We start from the raw sequence: 26,241 nt of genomic DNA on the forward strand, positions 1-26,241 counted from the left end.
ATAGTCAGAACCTGGAAGAACTTGTCCACGTGTTCATAAGGAGCTTCATCTCGCACGCAGGGGTACGTGTACCTCCCCATCATGTCATAGATGGACTTCATGATGGCCAGCATCTCCTGACAACATGAAGGAGCACAAAAATGAAGGAGTTAGAGATACTTTTTGTTTTTTTAAGCTCTTTTCTTTTACTGCTGACCACCTGCTGTGGCTTGGTTTGATGTAGCCTGCCCTTTCGCTGCACCTTTTACCCCTGCTTTCTGTCAGATGATACAAATCAGTGCTTACAGTAGGTTTGCTGTGGGATTAAGCTGAATACCAACAGACACCTGTGTGTGGTTGAGTCTCATTTTACAAACCTCTTTGGTGATGTAGCCGTCCTTATTGATGTCGTACAGGTTGAAGGCCCAGTTGAGTTTCTCAGTGACTGAACCTCTGAGCAACACCGACAGGCCGATGACAAAGTCCTCGAAGCGGATTGACCCGTTTCTGTCGATGTCGAATGCATTAAACAGGAAGTGAGCGTAGGTGGTTGCATCTGTGGACCAAAGGAGTCAAGATCATAGTTTTAGTGCTTTGACCATTTCTGAAGGACCAGGGTCAGACCTTTTACTTGAGGAATGATAGCAAGAGGCTAGACTCTGATACATGCACATTTAAAAGTTTCTTAACTCTTATTGTGCTTGTACTTAATAATTTATGGAATATAGGGACACCCTTAACTGAACCAGAAAATTATTTAACATGAGTTTCAATTACTTTTACTCTCACTTAAGCTTCAGTTATTTTCATGTAACTATACATTTGGCAGATGAAAGGAGAAAGAAAATTTAAATCAAATGCACAAGAAAACTAATGCCAAGTACTTGCCCAACCAAGCACATTAAACACCAAACAGACAACTCTTTGCTGTTGAAAATTCATTGTAAAATCTGTAACATTAAAGGACAAGACAGGAGAGATAATTCTAACTTCTAACCTCCTTGGGGGAAGAACTGAGAATAGATGGTCTTGAATGTCTCCTCATCAACCATTCCACTGGGACACTCCTGCTCCAGAGAGGAAGAAAAGACACACATTAGGAGAAACTATGTCTAATTAAAGCATGATAATGGTGTTAAAACTTTGTTAAGTGTCCCAGCAGCTGGACCTACGTTCTTAAAACCCCGATACAAAGACTGGAGCTCCTTTCTGGTGAACTTAGTCTGGGCCTGCAGCTGGTCCAGCCCTTCCGGCTGGTGACGCACCGTGGACAGCTCCAAATCACTGTCGCTACTGTCTGTGGAAGAAAGAGAGGAAGACAGAAATGGAAAGATGGATAGACAGACAGAAAGAGGAAGGATAAAAGAGAGAGGAGATGTATTGTGGGAGAGATGAGGAGGAGAAAGAAAGTGGATGGGGGCAGACATTAAGTGTGTGGATGCAGGTAAACAATCAGGGAGGGAGACATTTGTCATTAACGGGACAACTTGCAATTTAGGAAAAAAATCAGGCCAAATCAGGGGGATGAAATAAGGGGATGGTACTTTCTTTATGGCGGAAATGTCACCAAAGTATGGATTGATATTTTATTATTTTGCCTGAATAAAAAAGAGAATTTACAAAAAATGGTCTTTTTGTATTTTTTTGGAGCATAATTGGTTTCAAGTTCACACACAATAAGAGAAAGTACTGAACAACTGGGTCAAAGGAAAATGTTAAAGTTTCGAGAAAACAGAGGGAAGTTTTCTGGAAGACAACTGTTTTATACTCACCATCTTTAGACAGAGAGAAAAGAGGGAGAGGAGGAGGAGGAGGGGTGTTGAGACAAAGATGGGGTGAAAGAGAAAAAGTGGAGAACAGCGAGAGAGATAGTGAGAGGAAGGAAAAAGGACAAAGAAAAGACATCAGATCAATCACTGAGAGGTTTATACCATGAGGCAGCGAGCGGTCCAGAGGAAAAAGACTCAAGATACATTTGATCAAACATCCAGCAGAGCACTGAAATATGATATACTGTGAAACATAAAGAAAAGGCACTGTGGAGGGAGTTTCTTTCAGACTCTGTCAAACAACGGATAAGTTCAGTTCTTTAAAAAGTGAGAGCAAGCACCAGGAGACGACCTTTGAAATATAAACAAATAGCAGTTTGTTCACAGTTGTAACAAGTCATAACTAAACTCCTTCTTGAACTCTGAACAGCAGTCTGGCTTAGATAATCTTACCACAAATTAAGGCCCAGTGAGGTTTTTAAAGCTTTTAACCACATCCAGCTTTAATCTGTTTCTAGCTGGTTATTGAAACTTAGGTTAATTTCATAAAACACAGCACGTCCTTTTTTGGCAGTTTCGATTGTAAGAAGAACATCTGTTATTGTACATGTGCAGAGGAGGAATCAATCTATTCTAATTTTCTTTTTTCTGCTCCTTTTCATTAAGTTTTTGGGATCTTTTATTTTGTCTTTGTATCAATTTTTATTCATAAAAGAATGAAATAAAAATAAATAAATAAATCAATCAATTAAAAACCTCAAGCAACTTCCTGCTTTCTGTTTGTCAGAAATACATTTAATGGTAACGTCTGGATCTTAAACAGTCATATGATAGATTTTTCTGGACAGTTTTAAGTAACTTTATTATGACTTAGAGCATAAATCTTCTCTGGAGTTAGAAATCATATAAGTACCCAACACCTGTGTGACACTTAAATGTCAAATAAGTATTGTCGTGTAGAAGAAATTGTACATAAATAACACTCAACTCTATGTGCAGACATACTTCATGCCATCCCAGCATGCAACAGTGCCATGAGAGCTTAAGTGACAGGTTTTAGACTCTCGTATTTTAGTGCTTTTACAATAATTTTCAATATAAAAAAACACTTAAAGGAAATAAATATTTTTTTTAGCCTAGCTTTGTCATTTCAAAAAAACATCTCTAATTGAGAAATCAGAGTGGAGAGAAAGATCAACTAGCTTAACGTGCTAACAGATAAGTCAGTGGTAAAGTCATAAGTCATCAACGTGATACTCTTCATGGTGATTGTTTTTTTATTATTATTTTAAGATTTACATCATTATTAAACACTTTTTTACTAAATTGTCAGTCAGTTATGTCTACAATGACCATACACCACAGTAAACATGCAACTAGCAAGCTAGCATTAGCTTTGTTGCTTTAGACAGCAACTCCTGGCAGTTAGGGGGTGTAAATATCTGAACAAACACAAAACTCCAAAATGTAAACAGTAAACTGGTTTACCAAGGATAGATTTAAAGACAGGAACAATTACTGGAGCTATAATTTCAAAGTGGACCAAAAATAAAGTGTGTATTCAAAGGTGACTAACCAAACGTGTTGACAAAAACACACTGTTGATTACCTTATGAGAGGTTGTCCTCACAGAAATAGCTGTTAAAATCACCATGCCATTAAATCTATAATAGAAGTATACTTAACATATTTGTTCAGTGAGTAATATAAACCATTATTGGTTTGAATGTGATTTAAATTCAGTCTCCTTTCCCTTCTTCCTCATCCTCATCTCTTTCCCAGGTACCTCACCTGTCTCTGTGATGTCAATCAGGCCCAGCAGGTGCATCAGTTTGAGGAACATGATCACCAAACAGACGATACCCACAGTCTGGAGTCCCTCCGTCTCCCACCTCACACTCATCTTCCCCTCTTCCTCCACCTTTTCCTCCACGATCTCTCTCTTTGTTTTCCCTTCACTACTACATAATGATAAACATTATCTGTACACTTCTCCTACAGTGCATCTGTATCTTTTGGGCTCACTCTCTATGTCCTTCTTCTCTTTCCCTTCCTGTCTCGGAAATAGTGTCACTCACCCATCACTCATTTTCTGTTTCTTCATTTAGCCCTTCCCTTCTGCCTTTTTTAATTGACTGCCTCCCCCTCCCTCCTCTCATGTTCTCACTCTCTCTCCTTTAGTAATGGAGCTGTCAGGATATGCTCCACAATTGCAAATAGGGTGTGACGGTCCAACTCTCGTCATATGTACCCAGGGGTTGGGATAAACTTTCAGAAAATCCACATGAAATGAAAAACTGATGCCCCACAACTCATCCCCCTCCTTCTTTCCCACTCTCACATATTTTTATCAATTAACCTGTAACAACAAAGAAAGCAGGGCAATTATTTTTCATCATTACAGCCACATAAATAAATGGTAAATAAATCAAACCACTGAATGTGGAATCTTCAAACAGTCAAGTATTTAATGTATTTGCCAATTGTGACATAAAAACAATGATTTTCCTTTAAGGAATCAGATAGACTGGTGACAAAGGTCAACAGGTGCCCTCAATCTTCTCCCACTCAGCTCTGTGATCCACTTTCTAATTGCGCCCCTGTCTCTCCTGGGGCCCCTAACACAGATTTAATACTGTGTCACACACTCATAATCAAGTAATAAAGGGAAACAGTGGGCACAGGCTCCCTCTGGTGGAAAATTATGGAACAACAAGAGCAGAGCTAAAAGACAATGTGCCAGAGTTCACAGGTAACTTCATACTTATTTTATATTGTACAGAATCAACTTTTATTTTGACAAGAAGAACAACAGTTTAGAAAGGCTTTTTATACAGTTTATAAAGGTTTTGTCTTTAACAGTGTACTTCTTTTTTTTTTTTTTTGATTAATCATAAACACTATGATTATGACCTGATATTTTAAAATGTCAACATAAACATGAAGTATGGGAAATTTCTTTGTGCAAAATCCAGACTCATCTTTTAAGCATTGGTTTGTATATCCAAATTATGGGCAGCTTGCACATAACAAATACGTGTATCATTATATGCTAAGTACAAAGTTGAGATGAAATCCTCACAGATATGTAAAACCTTCTTCCTCGAGTGTAAATGTGTGTGAGTGTGTATGTGAATGTAACTGTGAGGTTGTGTGTATCTACAGGTTTTGAATTTGATTTTTTTTTATGAGTTCTCATCAAAATATATCATTTAATGATAAAAACACTTTGTGGACTCGCTTAAAAAAAACAATATGGTTTAGCTCCAAACGCATTATTACATTTACAGATATGACACTCGCGTGATTCTAAGGGTTGTAGCAAACCATTTCTGTTATTACTGTTATAATTGTGATTTATTGAATGTTAATTTGTCACCTTTGTTATTTTTTAAATCCTAATCTTGTAGTTAAGCTTCACTGGGTCCTTAAACTGAAGGCTCTCGAAAACAAGATCTGCGCAACACAAGATGAGAAAAACTCGGAACGTACAAAATGATACATAAAAGAGAATTCAAAACACAAACATACGACAATAAGACAAAGGTAAAAAATAGATTCTCTCCAAAACAAATAAGTTGTGAAACAATTCAGCCCCTAAAAAATGTATGCCACTCAAAAAATGATATCATGGCACCATATTAGGTTATTATTCATAATCAGAAACCTTTCAAGGTATGTGATCAATTAATTAATAGATAAAGTATTTTGATTGATTTTGTCTTATGCCATTTCTATAGTCTTTTGTATTTTGAGATTTTTCAAAATTTGAATTATTAAAAATAATAAATCAAGCTATTTTTTAATCAAGTTCTATTTTTTCGGTTATATAAATACAGAGATTAAAAAACTTAAAATTCTTCTAAACCTAACCCTTCATGACAGATAAACAAGTCAAACATAAACAAACTTAAATGTATAACATGACTCAGTCTTTCTCCATCTATTTATGGTATACTGAACCCACAGTTTGAATAAAACCTGCATGAAGAACTAATGTGAAGTAAAAATACCAAATATTGGTGTCAGAGGACTTCAGAATAAAGTGAGTATATCTCTAAAGACAAAGGCTACTTATGGCATCAGATGTCGGCCCAGAATAGGACCAAGCTGGACTGAGCCCAAAATCCACATCAGATCAGAGACGTGGGACTGAAACAACAAGCAAAGGCCAGCCGGTTCATTAACCTGGATTTCAAACAAGTTCATACCAGACACACACACACACACACACACACACACACACACACACACACACACACACACACACACACACACACAAAAACACACACACACACACACACACACACACACACACACACACACACACACACACACACACAGAAGGTTGGTCAATGTGTTTACTTTGTGTGAGTCATCATCAAAGGGTATTGTCTTGAGTTCTGATGATATAAATAATGCAGCGAATGAGCTTCGAGACATCGGTCTGCTGATTGATAAAGGACGTCTAATGGACCGCTGATGCTAAATGTGGAAAATGGAAGATGACCCACAGATGTGCTTCAATTCATATGCAATTCTTTTTTAGATTAAATGCTCGATACAACGCAAAGTAAAAATCAATTTCTCTGTTTTACATCAGAGGTTTCGTTGTGTCTTCACACCAGTAAGGAGAAAACTCCGGGACTAAAAATAGAAATTAGTGCAAACTGCAGTTCTTCAATTGGCCACTTTACTTAAGATTAAAAAAGTCAGTAAATCCTTAAAGGGACTGTGAGGACTTTGTGGAAAAGCTAGCATTTGTGCTGTTGATAAAGACTTTGCCTCCCATATGCACTTGCTTCTCACTGTTGTGAGGATCAAGGTATGAGTTTGTTTTGAAAATGAATGGACTTCGGATCTTCTTTTTATCACTACTTTTCTTTGTTTAAGACAACTTTTTACACTATTGTTTGAAACGTGACAACAAGCAAACTTGTTGACAGAACAGTAAAAAGGTTAAAAGTATTGTGAGTGACGATGACGAGAGGCACCCCCTCGTATCCTCATTTAAGTTTTTACCTTCTGGACGGCGATACTGCACCCCACTATTCGGAACAAAACAGAACTTAAATGTTGTTTGTTTCACAGGCCATCTAATTTCTTGACATTTTTCAGTCATGGCTACTCAGCTGGTTTGGTGATACCTCCTTCTTTCTCATTTTATAAATCAGTGTTTAACGTTGGTTGTATGATTTATCCAGTTTTGTCACGTCTGTATTGTATGTTTAAATGCCTTGCGTGATTTCTGACGCAACTTGATTTACCCCAAGGGGGCAATAAAACTATATTACTATTACTACTACTACTACTTTGTAAATTCAGTTTGGACTATAGTTAAGTAGCCAGCTTTATTTAGCGCTATTTTCAGCCCTGAGACGTGTCTGTAACTTGTAATGTTAGCAAATCCTGGTCATGTCCTTATCTAGCAAGCAGAGCTAACATAACCTCACTCTTCATTTCATTGATAGACTTTCAAGTTTGAACAGATCACTGCAGAATAACTACTGCATGCGGGTTGAAATGAACATTTTCACAAACAGCTTAGCCCGTGTTTTCACCTTTAACCTTCATTTTAGCCTTTAGCTTGTGTCTAGCCCTTAGCCGGTGCTCTGTCACTCTCCTGTTTATCTTTCTTCTGCTCTTCTGTCCTTTTCTGTCTGACAGTTAGAGTCCAGTGTCCACCATTACTACAATATTAGTCACTGTAATTGTTTTCAGCCGAAAAAAACACAGACCTCTCTTCTCACTACTAAACTTTGTCAGCTGGCGTGGTGTTGTCATAGAGACTTTGATGTGCCATAAATCAGTCTGGTCCTGTCTGACCCAGTCAGGAAGCTGAGCAATGAATTTGGAAATAACCTATTTAGGTGCTGACGACAAGCTCTTTCTAAGTTGTGGATCTCAATCAGGCATATATCTAGAGATAAGACTTTTTCTGTACTGTAGTTCATGGTACAAAACTCAATCCGGCTTCAAAAACTGGCACTGAGAATCAGTATTGAGAAGTATCTAATCCTGCGAAAGTTATGAAAAGGCATCAGCATCAGACTAAGACTTTTTACAATCAGGTAAAAACTCTTGACAGAGCTTTAAATTCAGACATTTGGGTTCGGGGATGTTGGGTAGTCAAGATGGCAGCCCAAAGGGATCATCTCAGGCTATGTGATACTAAGTTTGAGAGAGGACTTAACAATTAATTATCATAAAACACAGTAGTAGAGTTTAAAAGACCTCTTTGCTTCCTCTAAATATCTCTCTTTCCTGAGGAAAGCACGCCTGCGGACATAAAGTCACATTTGCAGGTGGAGCTACGACCTGTTCAAGGCAAACTATGAAAATATTATGATATAATAATCATAAACATACTCTAACAATGTCAAAGGCCACCCTGAAAGTTAGCAGCCTACAGAGCAGGAGATATACTTTTATAAACAAAAGAAACATGATGAATGACTGCGTGAAGGACAATAAGAGTTGAGTTAAAGCAGGATTCATTTATCCGTTGAAAGAAATCAAAACAAAGGACAACATCTTGAAAATTTACTGCAGCCTGAAGCAGAAAGTGAGAAGTTTGGAGTGAAACAAAGATGCTTGAGTGTTAAAGATTGATAAACCTGTTAATGAGCAGATGCTGGGAGAAATGAAGCAGGAGGTGCAGAAGTAAATAAAATGTTGGGGGTCAGGGTGAAGCCAGATGATTTGAATTTTGGAGGCTGCTGAGAGATGGCCAGTGTCCTTCAGGGTCCTGGAGGAGTTCTCCAGACTCCATATTTAGGTGGCCTCAGAGAAAGCCTGTTCGATAGTGCATGTATAATTAATGTGAAGTAATGCTAGACCAGGGTGTGGGTGCTGCCACAGGAGGAGGAGGAGGGAGGAGGAAGAGGGGGGTCTCACTGAGGGATCTGCAGATTGGTGAAAATGAGTTGTGTGATAAATTATGAAACAATATTACTGGTGTTTTTGTTGAATTTATTACTTGTGATGCCGAGCCATATGAGGCGCACTAATGTGCCTGCTGGAGCCTTCCTGCTGTAATTGTCTTGGCACGCTGACGGGCAGGGCACTCTCGCTGGCTGGACTCCAGCCCAAAAACTCAGATCAAAGACAGCAGCATCATTCAGAGAGCTGATCTGATGGCTCTTTTACAGTCCCAAATGTACACAGTCTAGTGCCTGATCAAGGTTTTATGGAAAATCTCTGAGTAGGCAAAATAAAACACCCCATTAACCTTTTTCCCACTCTGACACCAACAACACACAAGATTAATGACTGTCAACAACTTCTGTGACACTTCAAAAACAGAGACAAAAATAAGAATACATGGAGCTGTAGCTTCAACATAATGTTTGGTTATCATTTAAGGATAGTTTGTGTTTTGTTTCTAATCTCATTAGAAATAGGCCTTACTTTTTTCTGTGAAGCGCTCATCATTCAGACAATATGCTACACCATAAAGAGACTCTACCTTCTCTTGTTTGGGAGGCAATGCCAAAAATAATTAACTTAGCCCATTGGAAAAAAACGTAGATGCTTCAAATATTACATCCACAACAGTAAACAAGACAAAGAGCCAGTATTTGAACTATTGGAGTTATTATCAATGCAGATGAGAAATATGCTCCTGGTTGTATCTGCCATAAAGGAGTTAGATGGGGATGCAGTGAGCACATTTTCATTTTGCATTTTTATTTTGAAATATACATCTTTAAAAAGTATAACTCCATGATTAAAACACCTGTAAAACTGAAATAAAAATAAACTTATTTTTCCTCTTAATTTAGGAACATAATAATAAGTTCATTGGGAAAGCATATCAATAAAACATATGTTTCTATAAAATTTACTGTTATGTGTACTTAGCAAATAAACCAAACAGTTAAACAAATAAACCAAACAGTTAAACAAATGAACCAAGAAGTTGGGTTGTTTTATGTTTATGTCCTTTTATAATCAGAGAAACTAATTTTAAAGTAGGATTGTTTAATTCCCTCTGTGAGTGTTTTTTAATCTGATCATGAACCCTTCTGTCCTTTTCCTCCATATTTAAAAGCAGTGGATGAAAGTCAAATAAAACCACTGTCAGCTGTGTTTACCCGGTTAGTCTCTAACACGATACAACACGTCCCAGAAGGAATTTTGGCGTGAGTGAGCAGCGATTTAATGTGGAAATCCCCCCAAAATGTCAACTTTTCATGAGCTGAGAAAAACAGCCTGATCTTTTAAAGTCTTACCTTGTCAGGATCATTCAAATGCCAAATTTGGATAAATATCATTCAGTTCAGAGCTCAAGCACAATGTTTCTACACAGATGTCAAAGGCTGGAATTTAAGAGATAAACTTGGCACCGTCAAACAACACGTAAGACCTTTATCCCTCTCTGGTTTGCATTCATAGGCCGACTATTAATATTAATTAAAAAGTGTGTAACACACCCCATCAAGTCTGTGAGAATTCATTCACTTAAATTTTAGTCATTGATATCTTTTTAATATCTTCATCAAAGATGGTCACAAGTAGCTGAATTAACTACTCTCAAAGTTATCACTGCATCCAACCATACAGTGTGTTAGAAATCAAACTTTAAATGTTCATGTAGCTTGAGAACACTGAATGTTTTCAGACGGCATTGGGCGAACTTTTAAGTATGATCCTTTGTGATAGAGATGAGAGCGCATGCAGCCATGATGAAGCATCAAACTGCAGGTTTCTGTCAAGCAATAGAGGGGCCTCACATGGGCCCTTACCTTCAAATGAGGACATGGGCTCCAGGATACCAAACTGCTTCAGAACTGCCATGAAAAGAATGATGACAACGCCGATGGCAAACAGCTCCATGCCCTGGATCCCCATGACTGCAGCACGGGGGAGCCCACTGAGGGCCAAGCCTGCAGGACAGGGCCTCGTCCCGAGTAGAGATGAAAAGGAAGCCAAGGTCGGCCCTGGGAAAGCTGGGCCGAGCGAGTCAAAAACAAGTGTTTGTAACACAGCAGATCAGGGATCAGTTTGATGTTTGGGTGACTTCATGGGTTTGTTTCCAAGCCCTGGACTCAGCATGAGAGCTGGGACAAGGAGCTGCACGAAGGCTGCTCTAATGTCAACACTGATGCTGACGTGAAAAAAATGTGGAAGCTGACATATATGGAAAACCTCCCTCTCTAAACCCATGAGGAGAAACGGGGGTTGTGTCACCATCCATTTATCACAACGCATTAAAACAAGACGTTTAGAGTCACTTTGCTCCTGCCTGCACTCTCAGGAGCTCAGACTGATAAAGACACAAGTTACGGCTCACCCTCTAAATCCAAACAGCTATTATCGGTCCTCACGTCATAGTTTACACTCAGGGATCACATGTTGGTTTTGGAGGAAAACGTCCTTTGGGGAAAGCAAAGAATGTGGTGCAGCCTCGGTGTCCATTTTCAGGATTTTGCCTCCATTAGGACAGAGAAAGTCTGGGCGAAAGCAGCTGTGTTATTGAGATACAAAAGATCAGAGAGCAGAATGTAAAATCCTTATTGCTGCTCCTCTCCCAAGCTATAAAGACAGAATTACATCAGCAGGTATCAATAAATTACCCCATTATGTACTCAGACCAAGAGCAGGTCTAACACTTCAGCTCTGCAACTAAAAGACTTTTTTTCTGCAAGCCAAGGATAGTCTGACTGCCGCCAATATTTACAAGGAGATATTACTGTAAAGTAGACCTGTTAAACTTGATGAGAAAGCAACATTGCATGCAAATTAAAGCTGTGCAGAGCAGGGGTGAACTTTCCAAAAATCTTGAAAAAAAAGACTCTTAGGACATTTTTAAATCACCAGTTTCCTTCTTCCTTCCGCTGTTTTCTGTAATCCTCAGGTCCACCAAAACCCATTCAACAAAGATCGCAATACAAGTCAGAGCGAGTTCAGCGTTGTTTTCCCATCTGATGCGGCACGCTTCGTTGTTAGTCCAAATTCAGCTCCAGATATGGAAGAGTTCAACTCAGTAGTGAAAGCACTCAGCAGTGTCCAGGGAGGGTAGTCCTGAGAAACTGAGCGGAGCTGTGGGGAATGAAAACCTCCTCCCCTCTGGTGTCTACCTCCTCCGCACATACTTTCCCATCACTCCCCTCTCTCTTGCTGCAGCTTCCTCAGTTTATCTGTTGCTGAGTTTGTTTTGTTGCAACTTTTCTTCCCTGCACTCAATCAGGGTTTAAGTGTCCTGTCCACCTGTCTTTCCTCATGATTGTCTCTTCTTTATTCTTTATCTTTATTGTGGTTTCATAACTTTGGCCAGCTGCAGACCTCTTTGCTCCTTCTACTTGACCCCACTGTGTTACTTCCTGCTGCCAAGTGTCTGTACGTTCTCCACTAAATCTGCCTTATGATGACGTTATTAACCAGGGTCGGTTTAGAAAATGTTTGATCAGGGGACATCAGACCGAGAGGCAACAGGGGAAGCAGTTTTAAAATCCGTACAAATTTGTAAGATTTCGAAAGTATAAAGTACATCAAATACTGCTGCAACTATAAAAAGCAGGAGGCCCAAAGCTCCTCCTGCATCATCTACTTGTTTGTGTTTGATTCCTGAACTTTTGGTGGTAGTTTGAAAGAGCTTTGAACTAAATTCACCTTTGTTCAGCAGAATCTTATCAAAAACCCAACACTTTGCCAAACTTTGCAATCATTATTAAAATCTTTTAGTTGGTTTGGTGCCCCTTTGTGATATTTTGTATTTATTCTAATTCTGCATGTTTTGAATTTTGCTTTACATTTCTCGTCTATCTTAAAATTTGTTAAAAGTATTTAAAAATATAAAAAAGTAGAAGGACAACAACGTTTATAAAGATACAGGTTACATTTTCCTATTTAAGTTAAATATTTCTAGTCAGAATCACACAACTGATATCAACGTCAATAATACATTTCATTAATATGACCACTTTGGATCAAAATGACAAGTACTCCTTAAAAAAGAAGAAGAAATAAACAACCACTTACAGGATGGCATCAACATTGACAGGGGCGCTGCGTTTGAGGAGTCAGGGTGATTAGAAAAGCCCATTTCTACCCCCTTTTATTGGACTTTGAACAATACATCCACTAGAGGGCGCCTGGAACGCCCCTCTTGGTCTTTGCTGCCGTCTATCTGACATTTATTTCCTATCTGATCTCCACCCACCTGTTCTGCTGTCCCCGTGCTGTGACCACATAACATCTTTTATTTGTTCCTAGTCTCAAACAAACACAATCCTTCCTTTAAACAGAAATTTTCCGGTGTATTGTACTTTGTTATACGCTGCTCAGGACTCTCCCTGTGAACTGCAGACAGGGGAGTAAATAAGAAGCCTGAATAGAAATGAGTAATTACATTAGTGATGCCTTAAAAACCTTAATGATTCCTGGAAGTGTGTGCAACAGTTGGCCATAGATAACATGGAAAAATATTATTAGAGTGTGTGTAAGTGCCAGTGTGTGTATAAATGTAGCTGAGTTTAGAATTCAAAAGAGGATAACTGATGACTCTGCACTTGCTAATGCATCAAGATAAGAAGGAGAACAAAGAAGTGTGTGTTAGTGTGTGAGTGTGTGTTAATGCATTGACTTGGTTTGAGATAGGAGACACAGAGTGAGAGAGATCAATATCTTAGTGGTGAGGCGGTGGTGGTGGCGAAGCATCCCCCTCCTCTATCTCTGCTTTTTACGCTTTACCAGAAAAATACAGATTCCTGAAGACTGATAAAATGAAAATCTATGATCATAGATACGACTATGTTTCCAGCTGAGGGATCACCCTGAAGGTCGTATTTACAATCCAGGTGGCTATTTGTGGAAGAGAGTGGATCAGGTGACAGGTGTTAACACACAAATAGAAAAAAAAAGGAGACTCGCTTACACTCACACTGGTGCTTGAAAGAGAATCATTTGGCTTTAGGGTCTATTTATGTACATTTAAGTTTTGTTCCCCTGTACATTGATGCTCGAGTTAAGAGTTTGCGGGTTTATATTGTGTGTGTCTGTGTGTTTGTTTCTCTAAGCAGGCCATTAGGACACTAACAGGTTTTTAAAAGGTAGGCTTGGCGCTGCCTGCTGACACAACAGTCAGTAAAAAGGGGAGAGGACTCTGTTTCCTCTTGGTCAGACACATCATCAGCAAAAATCACCTCAAGACTTCACCACAGCCACAGAGGAAGAGATGCAAATATGACGCTCAGCAGTTACAGTTTACAGTAACAGTTTGCTGATAACACTAAACCGGTAGTATAAATTATCTTCATCGTTCTATTCCTGAGCCTTTCAAACTTCTGGGAGAGCTTGTTATGGAGCATAATAAAATAAATATTGATGTCTCTTAACGACCTAGAAAAGAAAACGAGACAATTTGCATAAAGACCTTTTTTAACCAAAGCTTTGTTTAATGATTGGAGTCATTTCGGAGGTTAGGTGTCAGACAGTAATAGTACGGTGCTGAAATGTGCTTTCTACCAACATTTTTCTATCAAAAGTACCGGGTACTGATTCATGTAAAATCAAAAGATACCATGTTTGGGTACCTAAATGCACCCTTATGACTGTGAAGTAGTGCAAGATTAGGCGATTTTCCATGCTGGACATGAACACAGCATTGCAAGGTTTTATAATGAAGAATGAATATGTTAAATAAAAAAATGTGATTTTATTATTAAACCATTTGATATTTTTTTACCCCATAAACAGAAAAAAGTATTGAAAATTGTTACCGTTGAGTACCAAAACATATTGCCAGGTACTGGGCATCGGTACCATATCGATTCAAATGTGAAAGGTACCCATTACTACCACAGGGGGCGCTAAAACCGTCACAACTTGAAAGTTCCCCATGGAAGCTTTGAAGGAATAGCTCAGCATTTACCAGTGTAATAAACATGACTCTACCTTTAGCAGTTGAATATTTACTCAACTAAAAACATTTTTATTTATATTTTTATCGCTTAAAAAATGAGGAGGAAAAAATTTGTGTCAGTACTGTTACTTAAATATAACATCCAGTCACGCTTAAAGTAATTGAAGGAATTGAAAACTACCTCAAGAATGGCATCTTATTAGTGCATTTTGATCAGACTCAAGAAAGTCATTTGAGAGACATGTTTTGTAATCCAATATCAATCATGTCTAATACACTTTATATGGTTCTTTCCCTGAGGTCATAAAATTCTTTAAAAAATGTTTAAATTTAGTTTGAATTTATTTTGCTTATTTGAATTTAGAAGAGTGAGAGAGTTCTTTAAAAATCATAAAAATAAAAAACTTAAAATAGTTGCAGTATTATTACCAATTGTAAAAAAAAAAAAAAACTAGAAGAGTAAAATTTAAAATTGTGGTGAAATAAGTTTTAAAAATGGACATAAATGCTTAATATTTTTACCTAATTACACTGTTTGCAGCATTGTCCATGATAAAAATATTTCTAACTACAATACGTAATATTCAGAATGTCTGTTGGATACTGCTACTTCTCCAAACCAAATGCTAAAACTACACACTGACCTAAACTCAAGTTTTTTTTATATATAATTCTCAGTTATGAGTTGATTGATTTGTAGGATTTTTGCAGCATAACAGCTCAAAACTAGTAGAAAAAAAAAAGTTAAAAAAAGTACTTGAGGAAAGACAGGACTAAAAAAAAAGAACAAGGAAAGAGTGAAAAAAACTTAAAATATATTGAATAAAAATGAAGTAACATTTTAGAAAAATTCATTTAGTGAAGTAAAAGATAATGGTACCACAATTTAAATGGTATGACCTCCTACCTGAGCGATGGTACCTGGCTGCACTGTGGCCACAGTGAGAAAGGCAGCTGGGGCGCGACAGGCGTCTCCGGGCCTCCACAGAGAGAGCAGCCATCACAGCTCCCATAACGCAGCTTCACCTCTCGACAAAAACAACGCTAACACAGCTGACAAAGTACTCTAAAATACTCTGACTACCATCAAAGAAAAGATTCAAACCTTAAAGATCAGATACAGCGCTGACTCATGAAGGTCAACGCCAACAAGTTTTAACTAATTTTCAACTTTGACTTAAAAAATGTCGACTCGACCTGAAAAGCTTGAAAGTCTGAATCCTGTGAATCAACAAAAACAACTGCCTTACTGTTGAAAAGGTGACAGGTGAGGGAGTTTTCTTGTGTGTGTTTGCACGGATGAGTGTGTGTGTATTTGCACGTGTGCGTTTGATGCCCCATTTGAAAATCTGTTTGAGTTTGGACACCATGTGACAATAAGAGGGGGAGATAAAAAGGAGGAAGGGATCAAACAGCACCTTAGAGCTTCTGACCTTTCACATCACACACCTCCACTCCTTTTTTTCCTGTCTCACTCCCTTCCTCTCTTCTGATCGTTCTCCACAAAGCAGCATCCCTCCAACTCTCATAACTCCAACTCTTAACTGTCTCTCATTTTCTTGTCTACCAAATTCCTTCTTATGGTGGTACAAAGAAGCCTTTATTATCTCACTGCAGACAATCAAGTGTATCCTAAGTGTTATTTATCACACTGTATGGTGACGTGTACTTTACTATTATCCAAAAGTTTGGTATTAAGACAGATTCTACTGTCAGGTCAGGTCTTGACATTGGCATCAGAAACTGTAAACGTGTGCATCAAAGACTTATACAGATGAACTCTGAGAAAAGAAACGATACCAGCATCTGGACTTTCCAAGAGAAGACCACAGCCCTGCAAAAATAGAAATCTCAGCAAGCAACAATGTCTTATTTCTAATAAAAAAGTAGTATTAAATTTTAAAAGAGCCACATTCACCTAATAAATGACCAATCTAATAAGATATTGGAGATGTTGGAGATGAGGAATGAGACGTAAACACTTTCTTCGATTTCAGTTCACAGAGTCATCGAGGCCACAAAGGTGGAATGTATCCAGCATCAACACCTTCAACAAATTTGATCAACATTAGACCACTCAGCCATAAAAAACTGTGGTTCAGTTTGATACATGTGACACACAGACACCTCTCAGACATGTGAGGGAGGCTTGCCAATCCTATGACATCACATTACACACATCCACGCATCCACAACATGCAGCAGATGAGTGCTACAACCAAATACCTGCAACCTGTGCTCAAAAAATTAATGTGGAGGCTCCAACACCAGTTTGGCTTTTACTCAAGAGGTCACTCTTTGTTTTCTTCTCTTTCTGCAGCTGGCCGGTGGAGACCGAAGAATCACTCCTGACTCCTTTAAAGGAAATGTAAAGGGGTTTACAGGAGGAAAAACGGCTTACTCCATAATGTAAGTGCATAATTCAGGGAAGCCGTGGCTGAGAAGTAGAGTCATATCTCTAGAGCCGAAGGTTTGAGGTTAAGTACCGGGTCCTGCTAAAAAAAAAAAAAAATTGGCTGAGATAAAATGTTTGACATAAATTTAACACTTTCGGCTTTCATTTCAACAAGTGAGAGAAAAATGTGTTATTGGTAGTGGAGATATTCTCAGGTATATGCAGGTTAAACATTTTATTCTTGGTAGATTAAAGGGATGTGTTGGGAAATTGGCCGTCTCTCCTATGGAATCCCTGATCCTGAAAACTACTAAACTTCAATCATTCTCTAAATCAGTCTACAATGCTCTATCTGAACTTAATACTGACAATGCTGATAGAGTTAAAATGCAGTGGGAAACAGATCTAAGGCCTATTACGGCTGAATCCTGGAGTGAACTATGTAACCGGCCTTTTAAAGCCCTGACTTCCAATTCCATCTGGGAGAGACAATTTAAGATTTTGCATAGGCTCTTTATTACCCCTGAGAAGATACACAAAATGTTCCCAACAATATCTGAAATGTGTACTAAATGTCTCTCTGCTGTTGGTAATCTTTTTCATTGTTTATGGAGTTTCCCACTTATTTTGCATTTTTGGACATCAATTTAAGATAAGCTTTGTGCCATATTCAAGTGTCAATTGAATTTGGGACCGCAGACTACTCTCCTTGGCCTTGAGGACGATTTGCCTGCACGATTCTCTGAGAAAGATCTTCTGCACATATTATTACACTGCGCACGAAAATGTATAGTGGTACAGTGGATCTCCGATGAAGCACTCTCCCCACATCAGTGGCTGCAAACTGTCATTGCTGTTATACCAATGGAAGCTTTGTCCACTTTTCTTGAAGGATAAACCTTATAAATTTTATAAGACCTGGGACACATTTTTGGACTTTTTGGACTACTCCTCGGCACAAAGGTTGCAATCTGGCTTGCTGTTATTAGCTTGGTCAGAAGACCCTTAATATCAATAATAGTACACATATTTTTATTTATGTAATTGTCTTATTTATATATTTTTGATGCTCTGCTCTGTACAAAATGTTCAATAAAAACAATTATAACAAAATAAACCACTTTAGGCTCAGATGGGTATGGCCCCCAGAGACTTGCTCCAGACAATCATAGAGATATACATTTTTTCTTTTAGGGAGCTTTTGTGAGTTTATTCAGAAAGAATAAGAAAGGAGAGAACAGAAGACAAGTAAAGAGAGATCAGCTTGCCTGGAGGGCCATAGACACTGAAAAATGAGAAATTTAACCACAAGGCCCATATAATGTATTCTTTAGTGATGAATTGGCTCTATGTATTTTAAAATTTCAATTATGTAGTCAAAAATTATACATTTAGTAAATTTTAATGCATGCAAAAGTATTTTCAGTGCTTTTGCTTCCGTTAAACTGTGTAAAATGTATACATAATGATATCATCTGGATATCAATCTTACATTACTATCAGTTTCTATTGTGGAACATAGAGTGAGATTTTCATGTCCTATTCTGTAACTTGAGACTTTCAGCTTCTAATCTAAAACAGAAATATCTTTGAGTTGTAAATTTAAAAAACCCAAATATTGATTCATAAATGACAGACTAAATGAATTTTGTTTGTGAGTTTTAGCCTCACGCAGCATGCTCAATTACACAGCATCCATGTAATACTCCTGACATTCACTAGAGGACGCTCGACTTCCTCAGCAAAGAGCAGCTCAGCTTCATTCACAACCAGAGATGAAAGAGAGAGAATGAAACACGAGAGAATGGATCAAATTTTTACGTCTCTTCCAAGATGAGCTTACTCAGCTGCAAACCAATCGGCGGACACCGCTGTGCGGTTTCACACGACATCAGCTTCTGTGTTTCTCTCGGTAATGATTGATGAGGAACACTGAATACATGGATAAAACTACAGCCTCAGAGTAATATAATCTGAAAAGACTGCAGCATGAGCATATTCTGAGGCAGTCTATGCCATGCTCTCAAGCAAACATGTGGAAATCTGCATGGTGACTGCATGTAGATCTTAATGTATACAGCAGAGAGCTGGCTAATCACACAGAGAGCCTGAAGATAAAACTGATTATACCCTCCTCATCATTCTGCATATTTCCTGACATCAAACTCTGGGGACTCAAGATGAAAACTTTCTCTCTCTTTGTGTCCTCTCCACACAGAAAAACAACACCACAGCCTCTGCGCTGAAACTTTAATATAAAGCTGGTCATTAGTGGGAAGAGACGACAGCTTCCTCAGTATTTCCCTCTCCTGCTCTCTCTGCCTCGCCTCATCAACTCTCTGATATATTCCAATTAAAAGCAAACTAGCCGCACTTCCGAGTGAGATAATCCTCTTTTTATAAACCCACCTCAGCCGGTCAGCTTCCACACTAACCTCAGAGGTGTAATTAAAACAGAGAAGTCTGAATCAAGGCTGTTTTTGCTCCTCTCCCTCTGCCCCAGTTGTTGATTCCTTCCTCTTCTCTCTCCATTTCCAACAAGCAAACACCGCTGGAGGCTGACTCAAGTTTGGGGAAGGGATCTTAAAGACTTGTTTCGATACCTGAGCCTGACTCTGTTATGAGGAGTCAACCTGGGAGGTGTCTGAGAATAGTGTCAGAAAACAAGTGAAGCAAAGCAGGAGGCGATGAGAGCAGATTTTCTTCAGCAGAGAACATGTAGCATCAAGTCTGACACTCTCTGAAGTGGATGTGATGACACTCAGCCCTGAGGTGCCCTCACACTAAACTACTCGTGGTTGGGACAGCTCGAAAAGAAGAAACAAAGTGGTATAGACAAAAAAGGAGGAATATAAGCATGGATGAAGACAATCAAGCAGGGATGAACAGAGTGCTGATTCAGAGGTTTGATAATGTTGGTCTCATGAAAGGACACAGGAGAAGGACAGGAGATAGACTTACATCTGATCAATGATGAACAGAAGGACACTACACAGGTTGACCCAAGAAAAGGCACAGGGCACAACTGAAAAAGTAAACCTTAGTGGAAAAACGTGAACCATAGCCATGCTGAGACATCCTTTAGTTCAACAATAAACAGAACATCAAAGAAAGCAGATCTCACTGGTTCTTTAGAGTAGGGATGCACAATATTGGATTTTTGTCGATATCCGACATGCCGATATATCGAAACCCCTTTTGGACGATACCGATACCGATACTGATACCGATACCGATACCGATACCGATACCGATACCAATAATCACAAGTTTGTTTGTTTTTTTCACTGTAAAGAAAGCTAAGTCTATCCTGTACTGGCATTTATATGTTACTCTTATTGTGACGGTCTTATTTGTTTAAGAAACACATAAAACAAGACAAAAAAACATTTGATTATTTTAGAGGTACTGTAACAACCTGGTGACGGACACAGAGCTCTGCGGTGCAAATAAATGAAGTGCTACATTTTATTTACGGAGCTTATTTTTCAGATGGAAAATAATAATAATCCTAACTGAATAGCACCTTATTGGCTGTGCCTATCTGCAGAAATTTTCATATCTGCCGATACCGATAAACGTGTTTTTAAGCTTTTATCAGCCCATACCGATATTGTGCCGATAATATCGTGCATCCCTACTCTAAAGCAACAACTTCACCAGTTTCCATCAGATTTCGACAACATTATTATCTAATCTGTGCTTTGATCTTGATTCTTAACAACAGATATTCATTTTCATGGGGAACAGCTACACCGTGAACAACCAGGTCACATATGTCACATCAAGCCATCCAGGGTTCTTACCAGTATCACTTCTGTTCCCAACACTGTGGAAAAAACATAAACTTTTAAGAGTAAACTGACCTTGGTCAACATTGTGACGTTTTCGCTTCATGTCAAGATCTTTGCTCATCCTGCCAGGTATCTATTATGTAAGAAAAAAGTAGGGATGGGCGAGTACTGGTACGGGTATCATGCCGATACCAGCCTTTTTTCAAGGTATCGGCACTCGCGAAGGCTGCCGATACCACCAGCTGATACTCAAGGCAAAAAAATCGTATGTCCAGTAAGTCCTCACCAGTAAATGGTGCTACACTACCCCAGTTTGACATCATGGCAAAAGTGTTTCGGGTTCAGATAGCAAGAATGAACCAGGGAGAGTGAACAGTTAAACAGTTTTATTTTGCACTTCTGAAAAAAATACTTAATCTCTGACAGTTGTTAGTTTTTTTTTTGCACTTCTGTTAATTTCTTTAAAATAATAAACTAAGTGAGAGTTGTTAGCGTTTTATTTTGGACTTAATGGCAGAGTGACTGTGCCGTCTTTAATCAAAATGATCTGTCAAAGTGAATTTAAATTTTATGTATCAAACGTTCTAGTAGTATCAGTACTTGGTATTGCTGAGTACTCAAAAATGAGTACTCATACTGGTATTGGTCTGAAAAAAAGTGGTATCGAACATCCCTAGAATAAAGAGATGGTTTGTTCAGACCCAAAGTCTGTCAGTGCTGACACAATGATTACAGTAAAGCAGAAAAATGTCAGCACGAGCAGTAAAGTTCGAATATATAATGTTCACAGTAAACATCAGCTAATCAGACCAAATGTGTTTAAACTCAGGCACCTTTGTTAACATTAGCTGCTGCTGATTGTGAACATTATAAGTTTGAACTTCAATTCAATTTTTTTCTGCTTCATCAAGTATCTAATTTATACTATCACCTGCTCATTATACTCAATCTGCCTCTTATACATCTTACCCAGCTTAAATATTTGAATGTGATTGGTCAAAACCACTTGATAATGGTTGTAAACTTCAACTAACATGAGCAATGCCAACCGGGTCACACACACCGGATCAAAACAGTCCTTTGACAATAGTTCTTTGCCTATTATCGTTGACACCATAAGGTGAGGTTAAAATGCTAGCTTCTCTTAGCATCATGTTAGTAAACAATGTGGCAAAATGTTAGCGTCAATGAGCATGTTGTATCAACAAGAGAAACAACATGGATATTTCAGCACCGGATCTACAAATCCTAGGGACAGCAGCAGAGCAGGCAAGAGCAACTCAAAGTTACTGACTGCTGCAAAGAAACTTTTATATTCAAACAATACCAGTCTTTAAAGAAATAAATCACGTAATAAATGTGTGAACTACACTTGGTGTTTATTATAGAATCAGTGCTGAGTTTCTGAGAAACAAATTCTGTCTTAAGTTTCCTTCACTTTGCTTGAGTACTTCTATGTCATGCTGCTTTATTCTTCACTTCATAATCTGTCACTTTTTAAAAAAATATATTTTTAAAACACCAGTAAATAAATTCCCACTTTGATAATAAGGTGTAAAAGCAAGACTCATTCCAGCTGCAGAAAAACAGAGACAGTACCTTGGATGACTGTGCCGGTGATGAAGCCAAAGAAGCAGCGCAGCAGCTTCAAGATCTCGCTCTCGCACTCTGCTCTGCATGCATTCATCCTCTAAACTTTGACCTCCAAAACCACCAGAAACAAACAGGGTTGAAAGAAAAATGAAGCAGGAAAAGTCAGCAGTCTCAAGACTCAAAATCCATTTAAACATCCATCGAAAGAAATAAAGAAAGAAAGTAAGAAAAGAAGTTTTTTCAAACTAAACTGCACAGTAAAGTCAGACTTCCTCGGTCAGCTGCTGGCTGAATCCCCCTCATAAAACACTCAAAGCTTCTTTGTAAACTTCACTCCTGCTTTGCTTACAGGTGATCCTCCCTCCCTCCCTCCTCTTTTACCCCTCTTCTTTTCTCCTCTCCTCCTCCTCTCCTCTCCTCTGCCCTTGCCTCCTCAGGGGAGGTGAAATGAATCGCATGATGTTGGGTTCGTCCTGAAGCTTCATGTGACCGTCCCTGACAAACCACAACACACACACACACACACACACACACACACACACAAACACACACACAAACACACACACACACACACACACACACACACACACACACACACACACACACACACACCAGCTGACTCTCCTCCTGTTTCAGCATCATGAGCGCCGCACGTCCACACACTCGCTCTGTGAGTCCATCTCTGACACAAGTCATAGCGGGATACGCTGACGCAGAAATATTTGATGGTTCAACCTCTCCTCCCTCTCCTCTTCCATATCTAATTCCACTCATATTACACTCTTGATATCATCGTCTTCCTCATCCTTCCTCTCTTTGTCTCTTAGTTTACCCTCTCATGGCCCCATTTTCATACTGTGTTGGAGATCTGTCTAGCTCAGAGATTAAACTTTGTGCCCGGTGTAATATCTCACTTCAAAGACACTTCAAAAACAGTTTCATTATGTGCTCTTGATAACTTAAAACTCAAAAGTAGTTACATCATCGAAAATGTAGTTTCTTTGGTTCTCAGGTTCAGGAAAACAAGCAATATGTAGATGTCAAGCACACATGTGGAGAAGAGTGATGCTCATATTTTATGCCTTGAGCATTTTTCAAGTCGATCAGATGCCTATGTTGTATTCCAAGCATGACAAAATGCTCTCTGGGGTGATGTTTCAGAGAGAAACATGATCAGCATGACACAGGCAGCTTGTAAAAAGAAGACAGTGAAGTGCTTTGTCATAAATGCATCATTAAGTTCTGTGTCATCTGTTCAAACCGTTATAAGATCATTTTATGCCTCGTTGTTGGTTATTATAGGAATACTTCAGATGGAGCAGTTTGTCCTTATCAGTATCTCCAAGATGTGCCAGATAGAATAGAATAGAATAGAATAGAAAAGAATAGAATAGAACTTTATTGTCAATGTAACAAGTACAACGAAATTAAAGTCACAGCAGCGATCAAGGAAAAAAAAGTAAGAAAGTGTATAGAAAGTGCAAAAAGGTCCATAAGAAAAATAGATGCTGACAGCTTGTCCATCATTCTCCAGTTCAGCCAGCCTCCACCTCCACAGGGTCCAGGACTGAGCTTCTTCAGCAGTCTGTTCAGTCTCTGTCTCCTGTATCCTGTCTGCTCACAAGTGTCTGATGTTGGCTCCGTTAGCCATGTCTGTGTATAGCATGATGCTACTCTACCCTCTGGTATTCCCTCTGTTGCTGGGTTAGCACAGCTAGCTCGTCCATCTTAATGGAGATAGATCTTATGTTCCCAATAAAAATGGATGGAAGGACAGGTCCATGTCGTCACTTCTTAGCTCACACCTGAGAACCAGCACGTTGTCCTCACCTTGTGGGAAGACATCAGGCCTTACACCGGTTAGCATTGACATGCTACAGGCTGCTAACAGCTAATTTCACATGTAAACAATGCAGCCATGGTTACATTTAGGATATCCAGACAAACACAGGAGAAAAAGTAGTAAAAATATAACTGAAGCCAGAAAAAGTTTGGTGTCCATGACCAACAAATGAGCCATACAAAGTAATGATCCACTCCAAATACAAAGATTATGAAAAAGAGACAAAAAAATTACAAGAAACGGTCAAAGAGGAGAGAGCTGCTGCAAAAGGCAGCCATAGCCAAAAGGGTGGCGCCTTGCAAGATGATGCATAAGATCATTTTTTATCCAGAACATCATCTACAGGGATCGGTGGAGCATTACAAAGACTTCAAAACTTTGCTGTTGACTCTAAACCATGCAGTGATGTTTGAACCAGCAGTGAGGTTTGAAGAGAGAATCTTGTTTGTTTCCTTGGATTTTAAGGATTATTAAAACAAAATACAACTCAGAAGAGACAGACTGTTTATATTAGAGGGATCAGTAAGCACACCATGGAGAAACAGAAGACAGAAAAGGAAATAAAGTGATTTACTACGACAGGACCATATGACTGCTAACTCCCACAAAATCAGTCTGTAGTTATCTTGCATAAACTTAGCACAAGAAATCAGGAAATTTGTGTTTGGTACATTATTTCTTTGTTGTAACAAAGCTTCTTGGCAACGAATCTCGTCCCGCTGGAAAGCCTCCTTTTTAAAATGGTGCCACTTTTGTAAGGAACATGCATTTTTGGGATGAGTAGTAAAGCTGAGCGTCTTGGTTGCACCCATGAAACATTTGCCAAATCTTCCCTGTCAATGCCAGTCATGTATTTATGATGTATAGGCCTTAGCTAAAAATATACTCCTCCCAAGAGCGATATTGTAAACTGCAGGAGCAGGTCAAAATGCTTATTATCAGGGTCTTCACAGGGCAACTCAAGAAGATGCGACAGTGGTTTTGGTCCTGGAATGAGCACAGTCTTGAACACTGAATCTTGATTTTCTGTATGATGAAATATAGAACCCATACATACCTTTACTGAGGTCTGAATTCTCTCCCCAGAAGCCTCATGATGTCTTTTTATCTTAGCACATTATTAAAAGCTAGACATAGATCAAATAATACAATCAGGGTTTGGAAACTGTGCTGCATCATGACGTAAAACTGCTTCCAGTGTCAGGGAGTGTAATTTGTTCATTTTTCTTCTAGTAATTTGTTGGATCCAATGAAACAGATAATAATTAATTCACAAATAAACAACATAAAAATTAGCTCATTATATCACTTAGTACCAGCCCTGGTTAGCCGTAAGCAAAGCCACAATAAGAAACAGATACCATCACTCGAAACAAAAACTATCATTTACATAAGGAGAGTAAAGAAAATTGGCTAAATGCAGTGACGTGTCAAAGCTATGAATAAAATAAAATAAATGCAAGAAACTAAATACACCACCTCCTTGCCTCTCCTAGGTTCACGTTTACGTCTCTGTGCTGCTATTTTTAGCTGCTGGCCATTTACTGAGGTGAGGGCTTCTCCCTCTAAGGAGCTGAATCTCTCTGCACTCAGCTCTGAGAGATGAAGTAGACCCCATCACGGCCTCACTTATCTCCCTCCATCTGTGATTGTTGGAGATTTTTCCTATTCTCTGAGCTCCTTTTCACAATCAGCTCTTTCAATCCAAGTTTCAATCAAAGTGATAGTGTAAAAGTCTGAATCTGTCAAACCCCGCTCCAACTGGAGAGAAGTCAATCAGTGAAAAAGCACATGGGTGGAAAGGAACAAACCCCTCGCTAACAGTTGCTGCAAAGCCGTGTATCCAAATGATAAAAATATGACATACTGTGGACTAAAAATGTTTAAACCTTCTTCTGCATCTGTACCACCCATCCCAAAGAGGATTTTTCAGAGCACAGCGCAGCGTCTCTGTTTGAAAAGTCGCTTGAACCTTTTAAAACTGAAACAGCTGTGGGTTACTG

The 26,241-nt window shown here is 38.8% G+C and overlaps 1 protein-coding gene across 5 annotated transcripts in view; it reads right to left on the reverse strand.

The window, feature by feature from the left end:
• kcnip3b (Kv channel interacting protein 3b, calsenilin) overlaps positions 1-26,241 on the reverse strand; it is a 70,285-nt gene that overhangs the window by 2,421 nt on the left and 41,623 nt on the right. For 2 of the 5 annotated variants that reach the window (XM_074670709.1, XM_074670710.1), the window contains 4 exons: positions 1,152-1,276; positions 977-1,046; positions 357-535; positions 12-116 (listed from right to left, as the gene is read on the reverse strand). In XM_074670709.1, the coding sequence (XP_074526810.1) occupies positions 12-116; positions 357-535; positions 977-1,046; positions 1,152-1,276 (479 nt within the window). Of the gene's footprint in view, positions 1-11; positions 117-356; positions 536-976; positions 1,047-1,151; positions 1,277-3,539; positions 4,238-10,495; positions 11,774-15,520; positions 15,859-26,241 lie in introns of those variants that run through there. The other 3 variants (XM_074670711.1, XM_074670713.1, XM_074670712.1) reach the window with 3 other exon arrangements.

The sequence above is a fragment of the Halichoeres trimaculatus genome, unplaced genomic scaffold (assembly GCF_033239565.1).
Source record: "Halichoeres trimaculatus isolate MK-OKI-2021-1 unplaced genomic scaffold, fHalTri1.1 fHalTri1_scaffold_5, whole genome shotgun sequence".
Lineage (NCBI taxonomy): Eukaryota > Metazoa > Chordata > Actinopteri > Labriformes > Labridae > Halichoeres > Halichoeres trimaculatus.